Source organism: Haemaphysalis longicornis, unplaced genomic scaffold (genome assembly GCF_048455015.1).
Source record: "Haemaphysalis longicornis isolate Haplotype H1 unplaced genomic scaffold, Haemaphysalis longicornis Haplotype H1 scaffold_12, whole genome shotgun sequence".
Taxonomy (NCBI): Eukaryota; Metazoa; Arthropoda; class Arachnida; order Ixodida; family Ixodidae; genus Haemaphysalis; species Haemaphysalis longicornis.
The window spans coordinates 51,878,897-51,894,971 of NW_027526225.1; the positions used below are offsets into that span (position 1 = coordinate 51,878,897).

The 16,075-nt window shown below is 47.6% G+C and overlaps 1 protein-coding gene across 1 annotated transcript in view; it reads left to right on the forward strand.

Annotated features, from left to right (window-relative positions):
- LOC144162644 (tyrosine-protein kinase SYK-like) overlaps positions 1-16,075 on the forward strand; it is a 193,418-nt gene that overhangs the window by 153,804 nt on the left and 23,539 nt on the right. Inside the window, exon 13 of the mRNA XM_077693264.1 lies at positions 3,852-3,918. Coding sequence (XP_077549390.1) covers positions 3,852-3,918 — 67 coding nt within the window. The remainder of the gene's footprint in view (positions 1-3,851; positions 3,919-16,075) is intronic.

The window sequence follows — 16,075 nt, forward strand, 5'->3', positions numbered from 1 at the left end:
GTATGTATGTGTATGTATGTACGTATAGATAGATGAATGTGTGTATCTATATATGGATGCACATATGGATGCATGTATGTGTGTATGTATGTATGTACGTATTGATGTTTAAATGGATGGATGGATGGATGGATGGATGGATGGATGGATGTTTGTGTGTATGCACATATGGATGTACGTGTGTACGTATGTATGTATGTATGTATGTATGTATGTATGTATGTATGTATGTATGTATGTATGTATGTATGTACGTGTTCGTATGTATGCGTGTATGTATGTATGTGTATGTATGTATGTACGTATAGATAGATGAATGTGTGTATCTATATATGTCATCATCATCATCATCATCACCAGCCTATCTACGCCCACTGCAGGGCAAAGGCCTCTCCCATTATTCTCCAATTATCTCGGTCTCGGTATATCTCGGTATATGTATGTATGCACATATGGATGCATGTATGTGTGTATGTATGTATGTACGTATTGATGTTTAAATGGATGGATGGATGGATGGATGGATGGATGGATGGATGGATGGATGGATGGATGGATGGATGGATGGATGGATGGATGGATGGATGGATGGATGTTCTATCTATGTATATATGTACGCACATGTAGATGTATGGATGCATGTATGCACATATGTATGTATGAATGGATGGACGGATGGATGTGTGTATGCACATATGGATGTACATGCGTACGTATGTATATGTATCTATGTTTGTTTGTATGTATGTGTTCGTATGTATGCATGTATGTGTGTACAATGCCACCTGTATAAACATTGCCTAACGCGTCGTGCACTTTTCAATGGGAAGGGTACGGACACTTAGTTCAGGCGCTCATCCGCTATGTGGCGCGCGCCGGCGGACATCTCGCATTACGTCACTGCCCGGCAGTAGCGAACGCTACACCCACTTCTACGACGTGTGTCTGTCAGCTTGCCTGTTGGGTTGCAAGAGCCATTTCGCTCACATCTTAGCTGCGACGGGGCGCTAGTTCTGGGGCAATGGGGATATCGTTCAACGTGGCGCTCGCTTCATACTTGCTGCATTTTTCCAAAGATAACTGACGGAGGCGGAACTGAAAGAGTGTAAGAACATATCAATTGTCAGGTAAACAAATAGCGAGCAGAAAAACGGTATTTTCGGATGGTGAATTCATTATTTTAAAAATGTTATTTTCTCTGGACGATTTAGGGAAGAAAAAATTGCGTGGACAATTTTTTGTTCAGGCGCTCACTTCTACCATTACTTTTTTATAAATATCAAGTGCTTGTAAATTTCAGAAGATTATATAAAACAAACGGATAAGCAGCTACGGGCGCTTCTACAGTACAGTCCTCAATTTTAAAAGTGCGAACCGATGCGGAGTGCGAACAAAGGGGACAAAACAAGACCAAAATGCGGAGGGCCACTAAGAAAATTTGGAGGCCCCTGATCCCAGTAGATAAGCGCGCAAAGCCGGCATCAGCCCACGCATAGTTTCATACTAATATACACTAGAGGGAAATCTGGTGTCACTGTCTACGGGAGCCTCGATTCGGCGAGCGTTCCGTCATGTACCGGGCAGGCACGTTCCACTTGTCCTTAGCATGGCTCATGAACAGGCTGAAAAGTTGGCTCTGGATGCAAAAAGCAACAATATTACTGTAGAAGGTTCATCAAATTTGTTTTGTTAGTATAAAACTAAACCTCCAGAAAGATTAATTTGTCAGTATAATTATGTAGAAGCTTCATGCACGATGAACAAGAAAAAATTTACCCTTTTTATTGATTTTGGCTTCGAGAGAAAAAAAGAAGCCATATGGCTATCAAAGCCAAGTAGGTGAGGAACGTCGCTAAAGGTAATGGTGCCGCCCACGGCGGCCCGCGACTGCAGCGACAGATTTCCGTCTAATATGTATTACCGTATTTATTCGTGTAATGATCGCACTATTTTTCTAAAAATATGATGCAAAGTTAGGGGTACGATCATTACACCAGGTAAATTTTTTCGGGAAAAAGTTTGAGCGCAGAAAATGCAAGTTTGCAAATCAGAATGTTTACGATAGGTCTCATTAACATAATAAAAATAACAAATAAAAACATAATAAAAACTCCACTGATTACCGAATTACCACCGAGTGATGCAAAATGCATTGTTTTCATTACGGAACGCGCCGGAATTATAGAATTACGCAACGAGTTTGCTGTGATGTGAGAACAGGTCGTCCAATAAGTGGCTGCTCCTGTCACAGTGCGAGACATCAAGACACGGCTGCCGACGCAGCAAGCCGAGCGCGTTTTTTATGTTTTGTGATTACAATAAGTGCATTAAGTGAGAGTTTCTTCCGCACCAATAATGAACTCATGCACGCTTGCCGATATCGGTAATACCATCAAATCCGCGGCAATAACGTAGCCATGTCCGCTTTGAAAGAGGAGGAAACTCACGAAAGCAGGACCATCGTCGTCTAGACTTGGCACACATCGACGTATGGCTGCGGCAAGTTCAGGGTGCGATCATTGCGCGGGAAATAGAAAAAGTCATATTTTGACGACGAACTTTAGGGGTGCGATCATTACGCAAGTGTGATCATTATGCGAGTAAATACGGTAGTATGAAACTCTATGAGCCTAGGGCAGCACAAGCGACTTTGCTCCGTAACAAAGGCGGTTTTATCAGCGACAGACCAAGACAGACAGGCATGGTGAAAAACAAGAAGGCGTAGGAGCGCTGCCTGGGGAACGCTAAACAAACTTTCAACTATTTTGCATAGTTTCCGAGAAGCGGCGCTGGCCAGCGGACATGAAAGCGCGCAGGAAGGCTACGGAGCGGGAAAGGGTAGGAGAGAGCAGCAGGAGAGTGGCTGTTCGGACATTTATTTTTTTCTCACGCGTTAGGATTATACAGGCGGCGTTGGTATGTATGAATGTGTATGTATGTATGTATGTGTGCATGAGTATGTATGTATGAATGAATGGATGGATGGATGGATGGATGGATGGATGTGTGTGTATGTATGTGCGTATGTACATATGGATGTACGTGTACGTATGTATGTATATATATATATGTGTGTATGTATGTATGTATGTATGTATGTATGTATGTATGTATGTATGTATGTATGCATGTATGTATGCATGCATGTATGTAGGTGTTGCGAAACTCCAACACGGGAAGCTTAAAGGACGAGTTTAATGGCGACGCAGCCTCGCCGAGAAGCTGTTCCAAAAACGATGATGATAAAGGCTCGAGTGTGGGAGATGACGGTGTGGTGCTCGCATGTGACACGCTGATATAATTTTCTATATTCGGGTACAACTTAAGAACGGCAACGGAAGTTGCCTCTGTGCTTCATCAAAGCATCCGGTTGTTACTCCGGATGTTAGGCGTTGATAAGGTTTGCAACATTTCCTAAATACTTACTAAAACAGAATTTTCTGCGTTCTTTAAATTTTACTTCCCGTACAATTAGTTTTTTGGGGAAAATGACAAACTGTGGTGAAAATGCGTTAGGATTAAGAAGACGTAAAATGTCTGCCTTGCGCTGACGCGAGGGATGCTAACCGCTTCAAAAAGGAGACACAAAAATGATTTTGCCATGAGCTCTCGGCTCGCGTAGTGCGCTAACGACAGCTTTTGCCTTTATATTGCACAGATTTAGGTTTCCTAGTTCTGGAATAAAGAAATGCAAGTGTTTCAGGCGACTATGCACTTACGCAGACTGCATATACGTTAAAATTGGCCGTCCTCAGTCCCGGCAACAATTAGTAGTATAACTGCAGCCAGGATTTCATGACTGCTCGTTACTGCAAGGGTCTACAGTGGGCCCAATGTTACTGTTGACGCAGGAGGAGATCATGAATGAAGCCCAGACCATGGCCCAGCTCGACCACCCTCACATCGTGCGCCTCATTGGTAAGTGGCACTTCTTTCGTGCCATGACTTCCCTTTTCTAGCGCGTGTAATAGTGAAGCGGTGTTTTTAGGTTATTGTAAGCGGCCTAAATATGCCGTCAGCACGAAGTTCGCGTTCGTCGTTGTCGCTGGTCACACGCTCCACGCACCTAGGTTGACCATCACTTTTCTCGGTGACCTTGAGGGTCACCGAAAAACAATCGGAGCCCCTTTGTTAAAGGAGCCATGAAGACAAAATACAAGTTGGGTTTATTAGAAAGACTGCTTAGTCCCGATAACAATTATACCAATATCGTCGTAATCTTCGAACAAATAACGGAGATATTAAAGAAAACGTGTGAAGCAGTCGCGACCCCCTAGCCAATTTCCCGCAACTTTTCTATGACGTCACGGAACTGCGTTTGTGCGATTGGCGGCCGCCTAACTGACCTGTCGCGACGACACACGACTGGGCGTCTGTAATGTGGCCTCTAGTTCCATTTGACCGCATCACTTGAATGCTAACGTGCAGTTAACGCACTGAAAATTATGTTTTATTGCTGGCCCGTATGACGTCATTCTTGCTCATAACACGTCACTGTGGCGCAAAATTTGAAAGTTTTTAAATACTTCTTGATTTTTTCTCGTTAAAAAACATCTTTTGTGGCTGTAATGGAGCTGAGTGAGATATTGAATTCTAGTTCTTTCAAATTAAGCGAACTTGTATTTTGTCCTCATGGCTCCTTTAGGGGGAGCATGTTTGAAACACGAAGCTTTCTCCCGTGCTACATGAGTCGAAGTCAAAGTAAAAAATCAAAGTGCTTCTACCCTGTCGGAGTGGCACAATCGGATAGACGTCGACTTCGCAACGCGAGGGACCCAGGTTCAACTCAGACCAAGGGAGGCGTTTTGATCTTGAGGCTCTTGATGGGCCTTCGCTCATTATCATCACCGTTTCGTGAAGCCCATTTTTGGATGTAGGCTTTCCTGCAGTGCGTTCTGGCATGACATCGCACGCCATCAGTGAGGCATAGAAAGCTTCGCTTCAAAATTTATGCACCGTTTCACTCTGTAAAAGTGGATAACCAGTGAAGCTGAAGACCGGACTCTACACGGCGTCCCCGCAATGATAACAGAAAAGAAGTGACATTAAAATGGTCACCGGTACCTCCACTCCGAGGAGGCGGAGGAAACTAGAGACGGAAGCGCTTGGAACGCCGACGGAGAGAGGGCGGTGCGGGCCTAGACAAAAATTTACGCCCTATCTCCTTAACCTCGTGCCTGGGTAAGGTATACGAACGAGTTGTGGCCAACCGACTCACCAATTACATGGAGGACAACGATATTTTCCCGAACAGCATGATCGGCTTCAGACGACATCTCTCAACGCAAGATGCCTTCCTTTTACTCAAAAAAGAAGTACTGGACAAAAAAGTCCCTGGGGAAAACCTGGTACTAGCCCTCGACTTAAAGGGGGCTTTTGATAATGTCACCCACCGAGCCATACTAGATTCTCTGACCAAAATGGGCTGTGGCGAAAGAATCTACAATTACGTCGCGGCCTTCCTTGAAAACAGGACAGCGACGATCGGCCTGGGGGAACTACGAACAGATCCGTTCCAGCAGGGAAACATCGGTACCCCACAGGGATCTATCATATCCCCCCTCTTATTCAACGTCACCATGATTAAAATCGCCAAACAACTACACGTGATTCACGCAGACGACATTACCCTATGGGCAAACCGAGGCTCCCTACAAGAAAAGGCGCAAAATCTTCGAAATGCAGTGAATTTGATATCGAAGCTTGCTTTGGAGAACGGCCTAAAATGCGCTCCAGAAAAGTCGGAATTCCTACGAATCCACTGCACCACAGAAATGACCAAAAACACCCCAGTACAACTATATATAGGAACAGCGCCCATACCAGAGAGGAGGCAAATAAGAATACTCGGGATGCACCTGCAAGGAAATGCTCGAGCGGACACCACCATAACGCAACTGCGCGCTAAATCTTCCCAACTGGCACGCATAATCAAGCGGCTAACAAACAACCGGAATGGAATGAGGGAAGAAGACACCGTCCGAATAGTACAAGCAATGATTATCCCTCGTATCGGCTACAGTCTACCATTTCAAAATCTCACAAAGTCGGACGAAGAGCACATCAACGCCATAATCCGCACAGCGTTCAAAGCTGCCCTCAACCTACCCCAGTTCACCTCCAATGAGAAGCTCACTCACCTGGGGCTCACGAACACCATAGAAGAGATAAAACACGCTACCCTTCAAGCACAACGAATACGACTAGAAAAGTCCCGCACGGGGAGGGCGATCCTATGGCAAGTAGGCGATCCACCTGATCGCAGACGCCAAGAGCAGGAAACAGACCTAAACCCTGAACAACGATCCCACATAAAAGCGCTGCCCCTTCCAAAAAACATGCATCCTAATATCCACGTAGAAAGAAGAAAGGCCAGGGTCAATTTCCTGCAAGAAAAATTCGAACATCACGATAATACGGTGTACGTCGATGCAGCGAAGTATGACGAAGAAACGGCGGCATTAGTGGTGACCACCCCTGAAGGGGGCGTCATAGACTGCATCACCATGCGAAACACCACCACAAAGCACGCGGAGACCGGAGCCCTCCTTCTCGCGATTCGCTGGGGAGAACGAAATGGCCGCGGCCTCAACATCATCACCGATTCGCAAGCGGCTGTGCGAATGCTAGCGGCAGGAAGAATACCACTTGCACTTAGAAAGGTACTTCCGGAATCCCTCGAGAAAGTTCACAACATTACGTGGACCCCCGGACACGAGGGACTGCCGTGTAACGAGGCGGCGAACAGGCGAGCGTGCGACTTCACTCACCACCCCCCTGTGACTGACGCCTTACGATACCCAAGCACCACTACGTACGGGGAATACCTACAAAATACCAGAAAAGAGCGGGCTACATATCCAATCCCGCATCGCGAACTAACAGCAAGTGAAGCCCAGATGCTACGTAAGATTCAAACGAACACCTTCATACATAAATCTCGCTGGGCGAAGATTTTCCAACAACGGCACCCTGACTACACAGAAGACTGCAGGCTATGCGGAGAGACTGCTACCCTCTTCCATGCCACGTGGGCCTGCCCACACCTCTGGGCAGGGGCCGAACACCAAAAGAACCCGCCACTGACTTCCCGTGAATCATGGGAGGCCGCCCTCGCCAGCCCCGACTTGCAGATCCAAAGGGACCTAATCAGCCGGGCGAAGACGGGAGCAGAAGCCACTGGAGCCCTGGACAAAGGGTTCCACCTATGATTCTTTCATTCTATTCTCCCCTTCCCCTTTCCTCCATCTTTACTTCAATAAAGTTTATTCAGTCAGTCAGTGGCCGGCGCGGGTCGCACAGTGGCAATCCTTTGAGAAATCTTTTGTTTGTGTTGGCGCTCTTTGCCCATGTCGGCCTTGCGCCAATAAAATCAAACCATCATCATCGAGAAATCTTTGTTATCTACTAGACATTATACGACTGTTGAAAATGGTTCCTATTTATGAGCAGTCCCCCCAAAGTGTATATCCAAGTGTCGAGGGGCATAAGCTTGTTGGTCTCAGTCAACCTTTGCTCTTGAAAGTGGTGCCTGTTATTAACTAATTTCCGCTAATGGATATCGTAGTGATCAGGCGTATAAGCTTGTCTCTACATCCTTTTTGGTCTTGAAAATAGTGCATATTAATAACTGATATACCGAAACGCATATCCACATGATGAGCCGTATAGGCTTGAAGTCTAAACCAATGTTTTTAAAGGCGTGTGACTCTGGTGATCACCGTATGCTGACACGCATACCGGAGTGTTCGTTTCCCAACGCACTCGCGCTGTAGAACGCCTTATGCCACAAAGACGCGTGACTTTTTAACACGAAAGTGTTTTATGTCTGGATACACGAATATTTCAGTGACGTCATATCCGTCATGGAAATCGCGCCAGTAGAACGAAGCAAGTGGCCTGTAAAGTATGCACCCCTGCACACGGGGTCTTTATGCGGGGAAACAACCTTCAGTACTAAATAGCACGTTATATACTTAGGGTTGTTCGTTTTCGGGTTTTAATTTGTTACACGAAAGTGCCTTATGCCATGATACACCAAGACTTCACTTACGGCCTATCTGTCACGGAAATGACGCCCGTACACCTTTGCTGAAGCGACGCGCCAGAAGGACGTCGCTCACCAAGCACACCCACAAGACAGCCGCCGACCCGCAAATCATGCTCATTTCGCCGCAGATTTCGCTGCACACTTCCCTTTCGTGTTTTACCGATTCCTATGACAGAGGGATCAACCACAGTTTTTGTTCAGAGACAATAAAAAACATACGGAGCCATAGTCATATATGTTTCGCTTAAAGCTGCTGCTATGTCCGCTTGGGGAAAGAAAAGCTATACCCGGTTTAGGACGGCTGTAGACTGTCCTATATACGGCGTGACGTCCGCCCTCGTTCTAAATCTCAGCGGAGGGTGCCACTCGACGAGTACCGCAGATTTTTCTGCGTTCTCGTCCAATGCCTGCAATGGGGTATTAGACAAGGAAGGAAGGAAGGTTGTAGAAGGAAGGCAGGAAAGTTAACCTGGCTAGAGCCTAGTTTGCTATCCTGCACGTGGGAAAGGAAAAATGGGCAAAAAACAGAAAGAAAAAGAAAAGAAGAAAAGTTGGACCAGACACGCATGCCCAGCGCTGAAGCACTGACACTGATTGACAGACAACGCCCCACGAAAATTAATGTAGAATGTTTTCGCGCTATATCACGTGTGTTCGCGCAGCCACACCGCTTGCCATTTTTTTTCCCGTGTGCGCCGCTTGGTCCTTGGCTATCTTGTTTGCCGACAGCGCCACTGTGAATATTTCGCGTAACTTAAGCCATTAGTTCAATTTATTTGTTGGAAATACAAGTGACCACAAGATCATTTAGAAAGTATGGGTGTCGGTGCTAATTAAATTCTTTTAACCCTATACATCTCTTTTTTCTGAACTCGGCCATCTTTTCCGTACTGGCGCTACCTAGCTTCTTACCGCCTTGTCTTATGCAGCCCCGGCTCCGGAGCATTCATTCGGGCCCGCGTGCGTGTCTATCACGCTCCAAACATGGATGGTGCGCATGCGTCCACGCTAATCGCGGCTACTGCAAACTCAAGAAAAGAAAAACGTTTTTTTTTCTTTCTGGTGCGTGCTTCCGCTGACAAGTAACGAAATTGGCTGGGGTCAAGGCTAAACAACAAATGATCTGTGAGAGACTCAAAACCGCCGGCTCCTTGTGCCGTGATGGTTGAAGGTTTAGGAATGCGTCATCGGCGGAATTCCGGCGTTTGGAGCGGAAGCACGCTGTGTCGAAAACTACGCCCACCTCCCCTGACTTAACGTCGTGAACAGTGATGTTAATGGCGAAGCTTCTAGGCGTTCCCTAATCACAAGGATGAGCTTCTTATAACTTCTCAAAGCCAGCAGCTGAATTCCTGTTCGCGCCAATTCAATTTTGTCGTGTTCCGTTGCTCGCGCAATTTTCTGGTACCTTTTCTCACTTTTAAACATGGAACAGTGCCACGAGGCGGCGCCGCGAGTGGTTTTTTTTTTTTTTTCATGGCGTATGGTTTTTACTTGAAATCAAATTAAAAGAACAACCTAAATATAAATCATGCCTTGCCTCAAATATGCCCAATACTTTTCTTTGCTCGACAATGTTGACAAGCGTAACACTGCTACCAGATTTAGTATTCTAGAAAAGCTTTGTATCTAACTTGCTGTATGTGTGCTTGGCGCTTGCTCTCTTCTTCGCTGGGCGACAGCTTTCCACATCACTGAGACCACCGTACCACATTTCGTCTCATGAAAGTCTCGACCAAGAACGACTTGGCTGTTAAAAGATGTCGCCACGTGGCGCGCGTGGCGTGGCATGCTAGAGTAAAAGCAATAGTCTGCGTCGGCTCTTTGGGGAAATACTTGTAGAACGAATCGTGCGCGCCACTGAGAGCCATACTCCACCAAGGAGGAAAGGAAACCACAAGGGATCATCATAGGCAAACCAAGGCATCTCATAACTACAAAATTGGCCGCGTATCTGCTCCTTTCGTTGCAAATGTCGTCAAAAGACGATAGTCTTTGTAGACATTTGCCAAGGAAATGCCCCCCTTTGCTTTCCCGCTCACCTCTCATACTGTTCCTGTACCGTCGCGCTCATTCCAAGGTAAACACACTAAAGGTTTGCGCAAGGCGATTTGAATTTACCGCGTTCCACTGCTACAGGCCTGGTTCCTCGATGCCACCGCTTCAGTACGGCGGAGACGCGCGTGAATGGAGGCGGCCAACATGAAGGTTTATAGAGCCGCGTGGCCGTGCTCCACGTGCGTTCCAAGCAGAACGTGAAACCTAGCTAGTGGAACCTTTCGTTGCTGTTGCCGCGTGATTTTTCATATGCCGCCAGGAGGCGGCGGTTTTCTGTAGTAGATGTAGAATATCATGTGCTATCGAAAAACCAAGCATCCATGAATTAATAAAGGAACACTGTAAATATCCCTTGTGTACTAATTTCCTGTCTCATATTTGCGTAATGTCTTGTTCTTGTTCAACAAAGTTGACAAGTATGAACATATAAACCGGGCTTGGACGCTCACATTTGGCTGTGAATATATAAGACTATTGCGCAGTGTTCATTTTACTTTGGCCGGGTGGCTGAATCGAGTTACAGACGGACAGACAGACGGACAGACAGACACAGACAGGCCAAAATTTCTGGGTTTAAGTATCCCAAGAAAGGCTATCGTCTTTAAAAAGAAACAGATTCGTTGTAACGCACCAGTAGAGGATCTGCAACTGACCGTCCTGAATTTTTTACAGCAGAGCTGTTTAAGCTTTTGGTTGTGCCGTCCATGAACAGAAATACCGAGCGCACGTAAGCGTGCGTCTCGTGACGAGCGCCCGGCGTCGTCCAGGCTTGCGCGTGGGCTTGCGCCACTTGATGGGCTCTCAAATAGAAAAGAAAAAATACCCAGCACACCTAATATTTTTTTCTCGTGCGCCTCGTGACGGACGGCCGGGATCATCCAGCTTCACCTTCAAAAACACTCTGCCCAGCGTTCGAGGCGTGACCTCTCACGTACTCTTCTCTTCGCCAGTTCACGGCGAGTTCGCGAAGCTGCCGCCGGTTCTAGCGCGTGCTAACGCGGTCCACTTTGTGAGAGATGTGAAATCCTGCTGACGAAACGATCAAGGCCTGCCAGACTAGGAGGCCTTTCAGCGGCAAGCTCGGAGGTTCATGTGGGGTGCAACAGCGTGGTCTCCGACAAAGGGAGCGGTGCAACCACCTCCGCTGTTTCTCCAGCCTTGCACCACTAATGCAAGATGCGCCATTTTTTTTAACACAGAAGCCTTCAATGCGCCATTGAGCGAAAAACCTCCTTTGTCCTTGCCCGTTACACAAAACTAAAACCAGTTCCACCCAGTGTGAAATCTGCTGCAACAGCGGAGTTAAGGGTTCTCTTTACGAAGATTCCTTTTCGCTTTGGCTTCTGTGTTTCTTGCAATCTTAGAGTCGTCGTAACGGATAATTGTCACATAAATTGTTTCCTCGTGGTTTTGGTAAACCAACAATTACTGCCGTTTTCTGAAACCATACTCCCTGCGAGATGGCCACGTATTGAAAGCAGTTCGTGATTGTGTAATGTGAAGTAACTAATTCTGAGAAGTAAATGAAACTCGGCATAATGCTACAGTCGTCTTAGCGGCTTGATGTAATATACTTTGTTTTGCCATAGTTTCGACAACACCAGAGCTAGAGCGTTTTCTGTTATTTTACTCCCCCCGTAGATGGTCATGCTTCACTGCGCACCAGATAATGTGAAAAAAGCCAGCTTACTAAAACCAAGCCTACACCGATTCTTCTAACGTCGGCTTCACCTCTAAACACAAATGTATTGCTGAGAAGGCCTTTTAGGGGTGAACTACTTTAGGGGCTCGGGCTCTCGGCGTCTCCTGTCGTCGTCGATGTCAGCATCTTATGTAGTCACGGTACTAAAATTCCGGGACACTCGTTTTCCAACGCCTGGCGCTAAAACGTAACGCGTACTAAAAGAAAATTGTATAATGAATAAAACCGGTTCAAGAAAAACTAAAATGATCTAAAGATTTGTGGAACACTCCTTGTCCACTTCACTTTAGCAATCATCAAGCACAACGAGAAGCTATTTGTAGACGGGTTATAATTTGTGTTACCTACCGGCTCTCGACGCTAGGCCTGATCACGTCGGGTGGCCGGTCGGAGCAAGAAAACGCGTACTTACCACGTGCCGGAGCCTCATTGATCACCGACGACAAGCCCCCAGGGCGAGGCGCGGGCATTGCACTGCGCTCGCGTCGACCCCTGCCACTAGCCCAAACTGGGGCAGATGGGGCATGCAAATTGCTTAAATCTGGTTCAACGCAGTAGAGGGCGCCAACGCTTCAGCAGGCGCGCGATAGCTCCTCCCACCGGTGCTTTTCTGGAGACCAATCACCGCGCGCCGTGTGGCAAGAAAGATACAATCTTTGAATACACTTATACTCTGCATGCTTCGCCCCTCCTCAGAATTCGCGTTAGTGGAGAGGCCCGTTTTTTAAGGTGCAATATAAACTTCATACTTCATCCTTTTAAGGTGCAAAATAAACTTCAAACTTCAAGCCGTCTTATATCAAATTATGTGGGCCAAGTACGACAGTGTTTTATGCCGGGGTACACAACCTCACCGACGTCATATCCGTCACGGAAATGACATCACCAGAAAAAGTTCCATAGACGCGGCGGCGCTAGGATTCGACCCCACGATCACTCTGGTCGCAACGGCAGGTGTGAAACGCTCTGCCAACTGGGCCATGAGGTCAAGCCCACATGGCTGTACGAATGCGCTTAATGTCCTTCCCTCTAACATTTACATTCAGATGGTGCTGCCGTCTAGGAGAGGTGACACCAAGTAGTGCGTCATGACGCTAATGAACGACGATAATTCGTGCCTCGATAGGGTAGAGTATAGCAGCATAAGCTGCTGCGTTTTTCCGTCCGCCGAACTCTGCGAACCGAGCTACGAACTCGGCCTCTCGCGTTCCACAAGCTGAGCTTGTCGCAACGCAAGCGTCTGGCGTAGACGCCACGAAGCAGGACCAATGTGGTCGCGTGTTTGCCTAAGTGACCCGCCAGCAGGTCGTCGCTCGCCAACCACACCCAGAAGAGTGCTGCCGACCCGCAAATCATGCGCCTTTCATTGTAGCGGACCGTGACTTCACCAAACGATTCGCTGACAACCCGTTCGGTTTAGTTCGCACGGTTTGCGAGCGCCGGGGGTTTCATCGGGTTTACGCAATGCTCCTTGCATGTGCCATACCGACGATATATACGTAGCGATGTGCAAGTTCATATCGATGCACAATAAGTATTCAACTGCTCGTGTGAAAGCTTATCTCACTTTTGTGTTTTATCGATTCCTATGAAAGAAGGATCAACCACACTTTTTTTCGATACTGGGACAAGTTTTTGAGCGGCGGATAAATCTGCTCCGGAACGAGCGTGAAACGACACCAGCAGCCACTGTCGTCAAAGTCAGCGCTAGAACAGTTCGGCTGTTAAAAAACGCATTTTATTTATTTAGCCCGGATTTGAACCCGGTTGTCCAAAGTAGAAGCCGAATGCGTCAACGAGAGCTCGCTTGTGTACTAGCTGATACGTTGTGAATTGTAAACGCTGCGCTAAGCTGACATGAACGAAGGACAGCGAGACACGAGATGCGCGCATACGAAAGCGCAGCTGTCAGCTGGCTTGAGTTTGCAACCCTTTCTGAAAACATGGAAGCGGAAACAAAGAAAGGTAAAACGCACAAAACCAGCGGGGAAAAAACCTGGTCTGTGTTCAATTCTTGATCATTCCAATTGTCCCCTTGTTCTCTCTTGGTCACGCCCAGAGCTCGTCACAGGCGCTCGCCTCCCATTCTCTCTCACTCACACCCACACGAGGCGCGTCTATCTGCGCAAGTTGAATTTCCTTGTTTCCGAGAAGCACTGATGGCTGGCTGACGCATGCGCCGTGGTTCCCGAAAAGCTCCAGTCAGTTCTCTGGTCGTTCTGCTGTGGAAGCGTGCCAACATTGCTATACCTCCGAACTGTGTTCGCATTCACATTCCTTTCAACGGTAGGCGCTTGTAGCTTCGCACATGCGTTCTTCTTCTCTCGCAGCCGCTCGTTGATGCCCTTTTCAGTTTGTCCTATGTAAGACCTCCCACAGTCCAACGGAATTGTGCAGACCACTTTTCAATTGCACCTGACAAAAGGGTTCCTGCCTGTAACCTCACAGCGTTGGTGCTCGGCGTCATACTTGTCCACTAGCTTGCGCAGTCCCTTCAGCTTGTGTGGAGCCGAGAAGACCACTTTCCCATCGCATCTGTCCGCAACATTTTTTCAGCCCGTGCGAGATTTTGTGATTGTATGGGATAACCGCTCGTGGTCTTGTCTTCCTTGTTGTCTCGCTGGTGGCTCTTTTCAGGCATTTCTCCGCCCCGCCCAGAATGAGCGGTTTTGGAAGTCTGCTTTCCCTGAGCCGCCCGACCTGTCCACTCAGGCTTTCTTTTGCGGCGTGGTGGCACGATATTGACAGCCCCTGTATAATGCACACTGTGTATTTTCCTCGTTTTACCATTTTTGAATGCTCTGAGTCGTGTGGGAGCTGTTTCTCCTGGCTTATTGCTTTCAACACGCGTGGTCATCGTGAAGTATGAGGCTGATGTCCAAGAGCTGGAGGCGCTGGTCCTCTGGCAGCTCGTGCGTGAATTCGAGCCCTCCATGGGCTTTTCTGAAGGCTTGCAAAACCTCCCTTCAAAACCTTCGGCCAGTTCTCCGCACGGGAAGCAGATGAGGAAGTCGTCCACGTATCGGTAGCAGCTCGTGAGACAGCCGCGAGAGAATAGGAGAGGCTAGCGTTTAGGAACGGTTTGTCTTCATCAGCGTATCGTTCAGGAGTTCTTCAGCCTTTTGGCGGGGCGGCTGAATCAAGCGGCAGACAGACAGACCAACATTCTCGCGTTTAGATAGCCCAACAAGTGTTTGTGAAGTCGATAATAAATTCCCGCCTGTAAAGCGTGCTTTTCTATAAAGATGACCGGTTTAGTTACGGAACAAATGTGTACAGTTAAGAAAACACGGGAATATGAATTACTACGTATGACCCTAAGGAAAACGTCAGAATCAATGCATCGTTGCAGAATTCAAGTCACATTAGCAGTTCACTTGCGAGGTCGGACCGATTTCGCTTAGCTAATTCAACAGTTCTGCTTGGCCAATTCAACCGTATTACAAAAGAAAATTGGCGCAGCTTGCCCTAGTGGTCCAAGGCTGGAGAAACAGCAGCGCTGGCAGCTGCTGTTTCTCTATCCTTGGACCACCAAACATACTGTTTGGCGCCTGTATATGTGTGTGTGTCTACTTCGTCTGCTTAACGGCCCTTTTATTCTTTCCAACAAGCATGAACCAACTAGTTTAGCAAGTTTTGTTCGGCCCCTCTCCCTTCGTCAGGGACACGGCTATTCCATCAGCATCAGCAGCAGCAGCAGCCCACTAGGTACACTGCAGGGCGTAGGCCTCTCCCTACTACCTTCAAACACTCCTGTCCCGCGCCGGTCGAGTCCATTCTTTGCCTCCGAATTTCCTTATTTCGTCCCCCCATCGAGCTATTGGCCGGCCTCTTTTTCTATACCCGCCTCTTGGTGTCCACTCTGTCACCCTGGTAGTCCACCGATTGTCATTTCGCCTAATTACGTGGCCAGAAAAAGTACGATGAAATCTTCTACTCTAGTCTGTTCTCTGATCCAGGAAGCTCGTTTCATGTGTCTAAGTGCTACTACGAGCATTATTCGTTCCGTGGCCCATTGAGCGGACCTAAGCTCGCTTTCAAGTCGTCTAGTAAGGCGCCAAGCTTCCGCTCCATATGTCATTACCTCACATTTGTTTCAGAACTTCCCGCTGAGAGTCCTTCACGATTGACAGGCCCGGATCGTTTATTCCGCAGGCTTTTGCATCTCTCCCAAACTGGACCGCATTAGCACGCGCTAGAAAACCTCCCGCCGAGTCCAAAGCGAACGCCCGGGATAGGAACCTGAAGGAAAGGCTGTGCGCCCG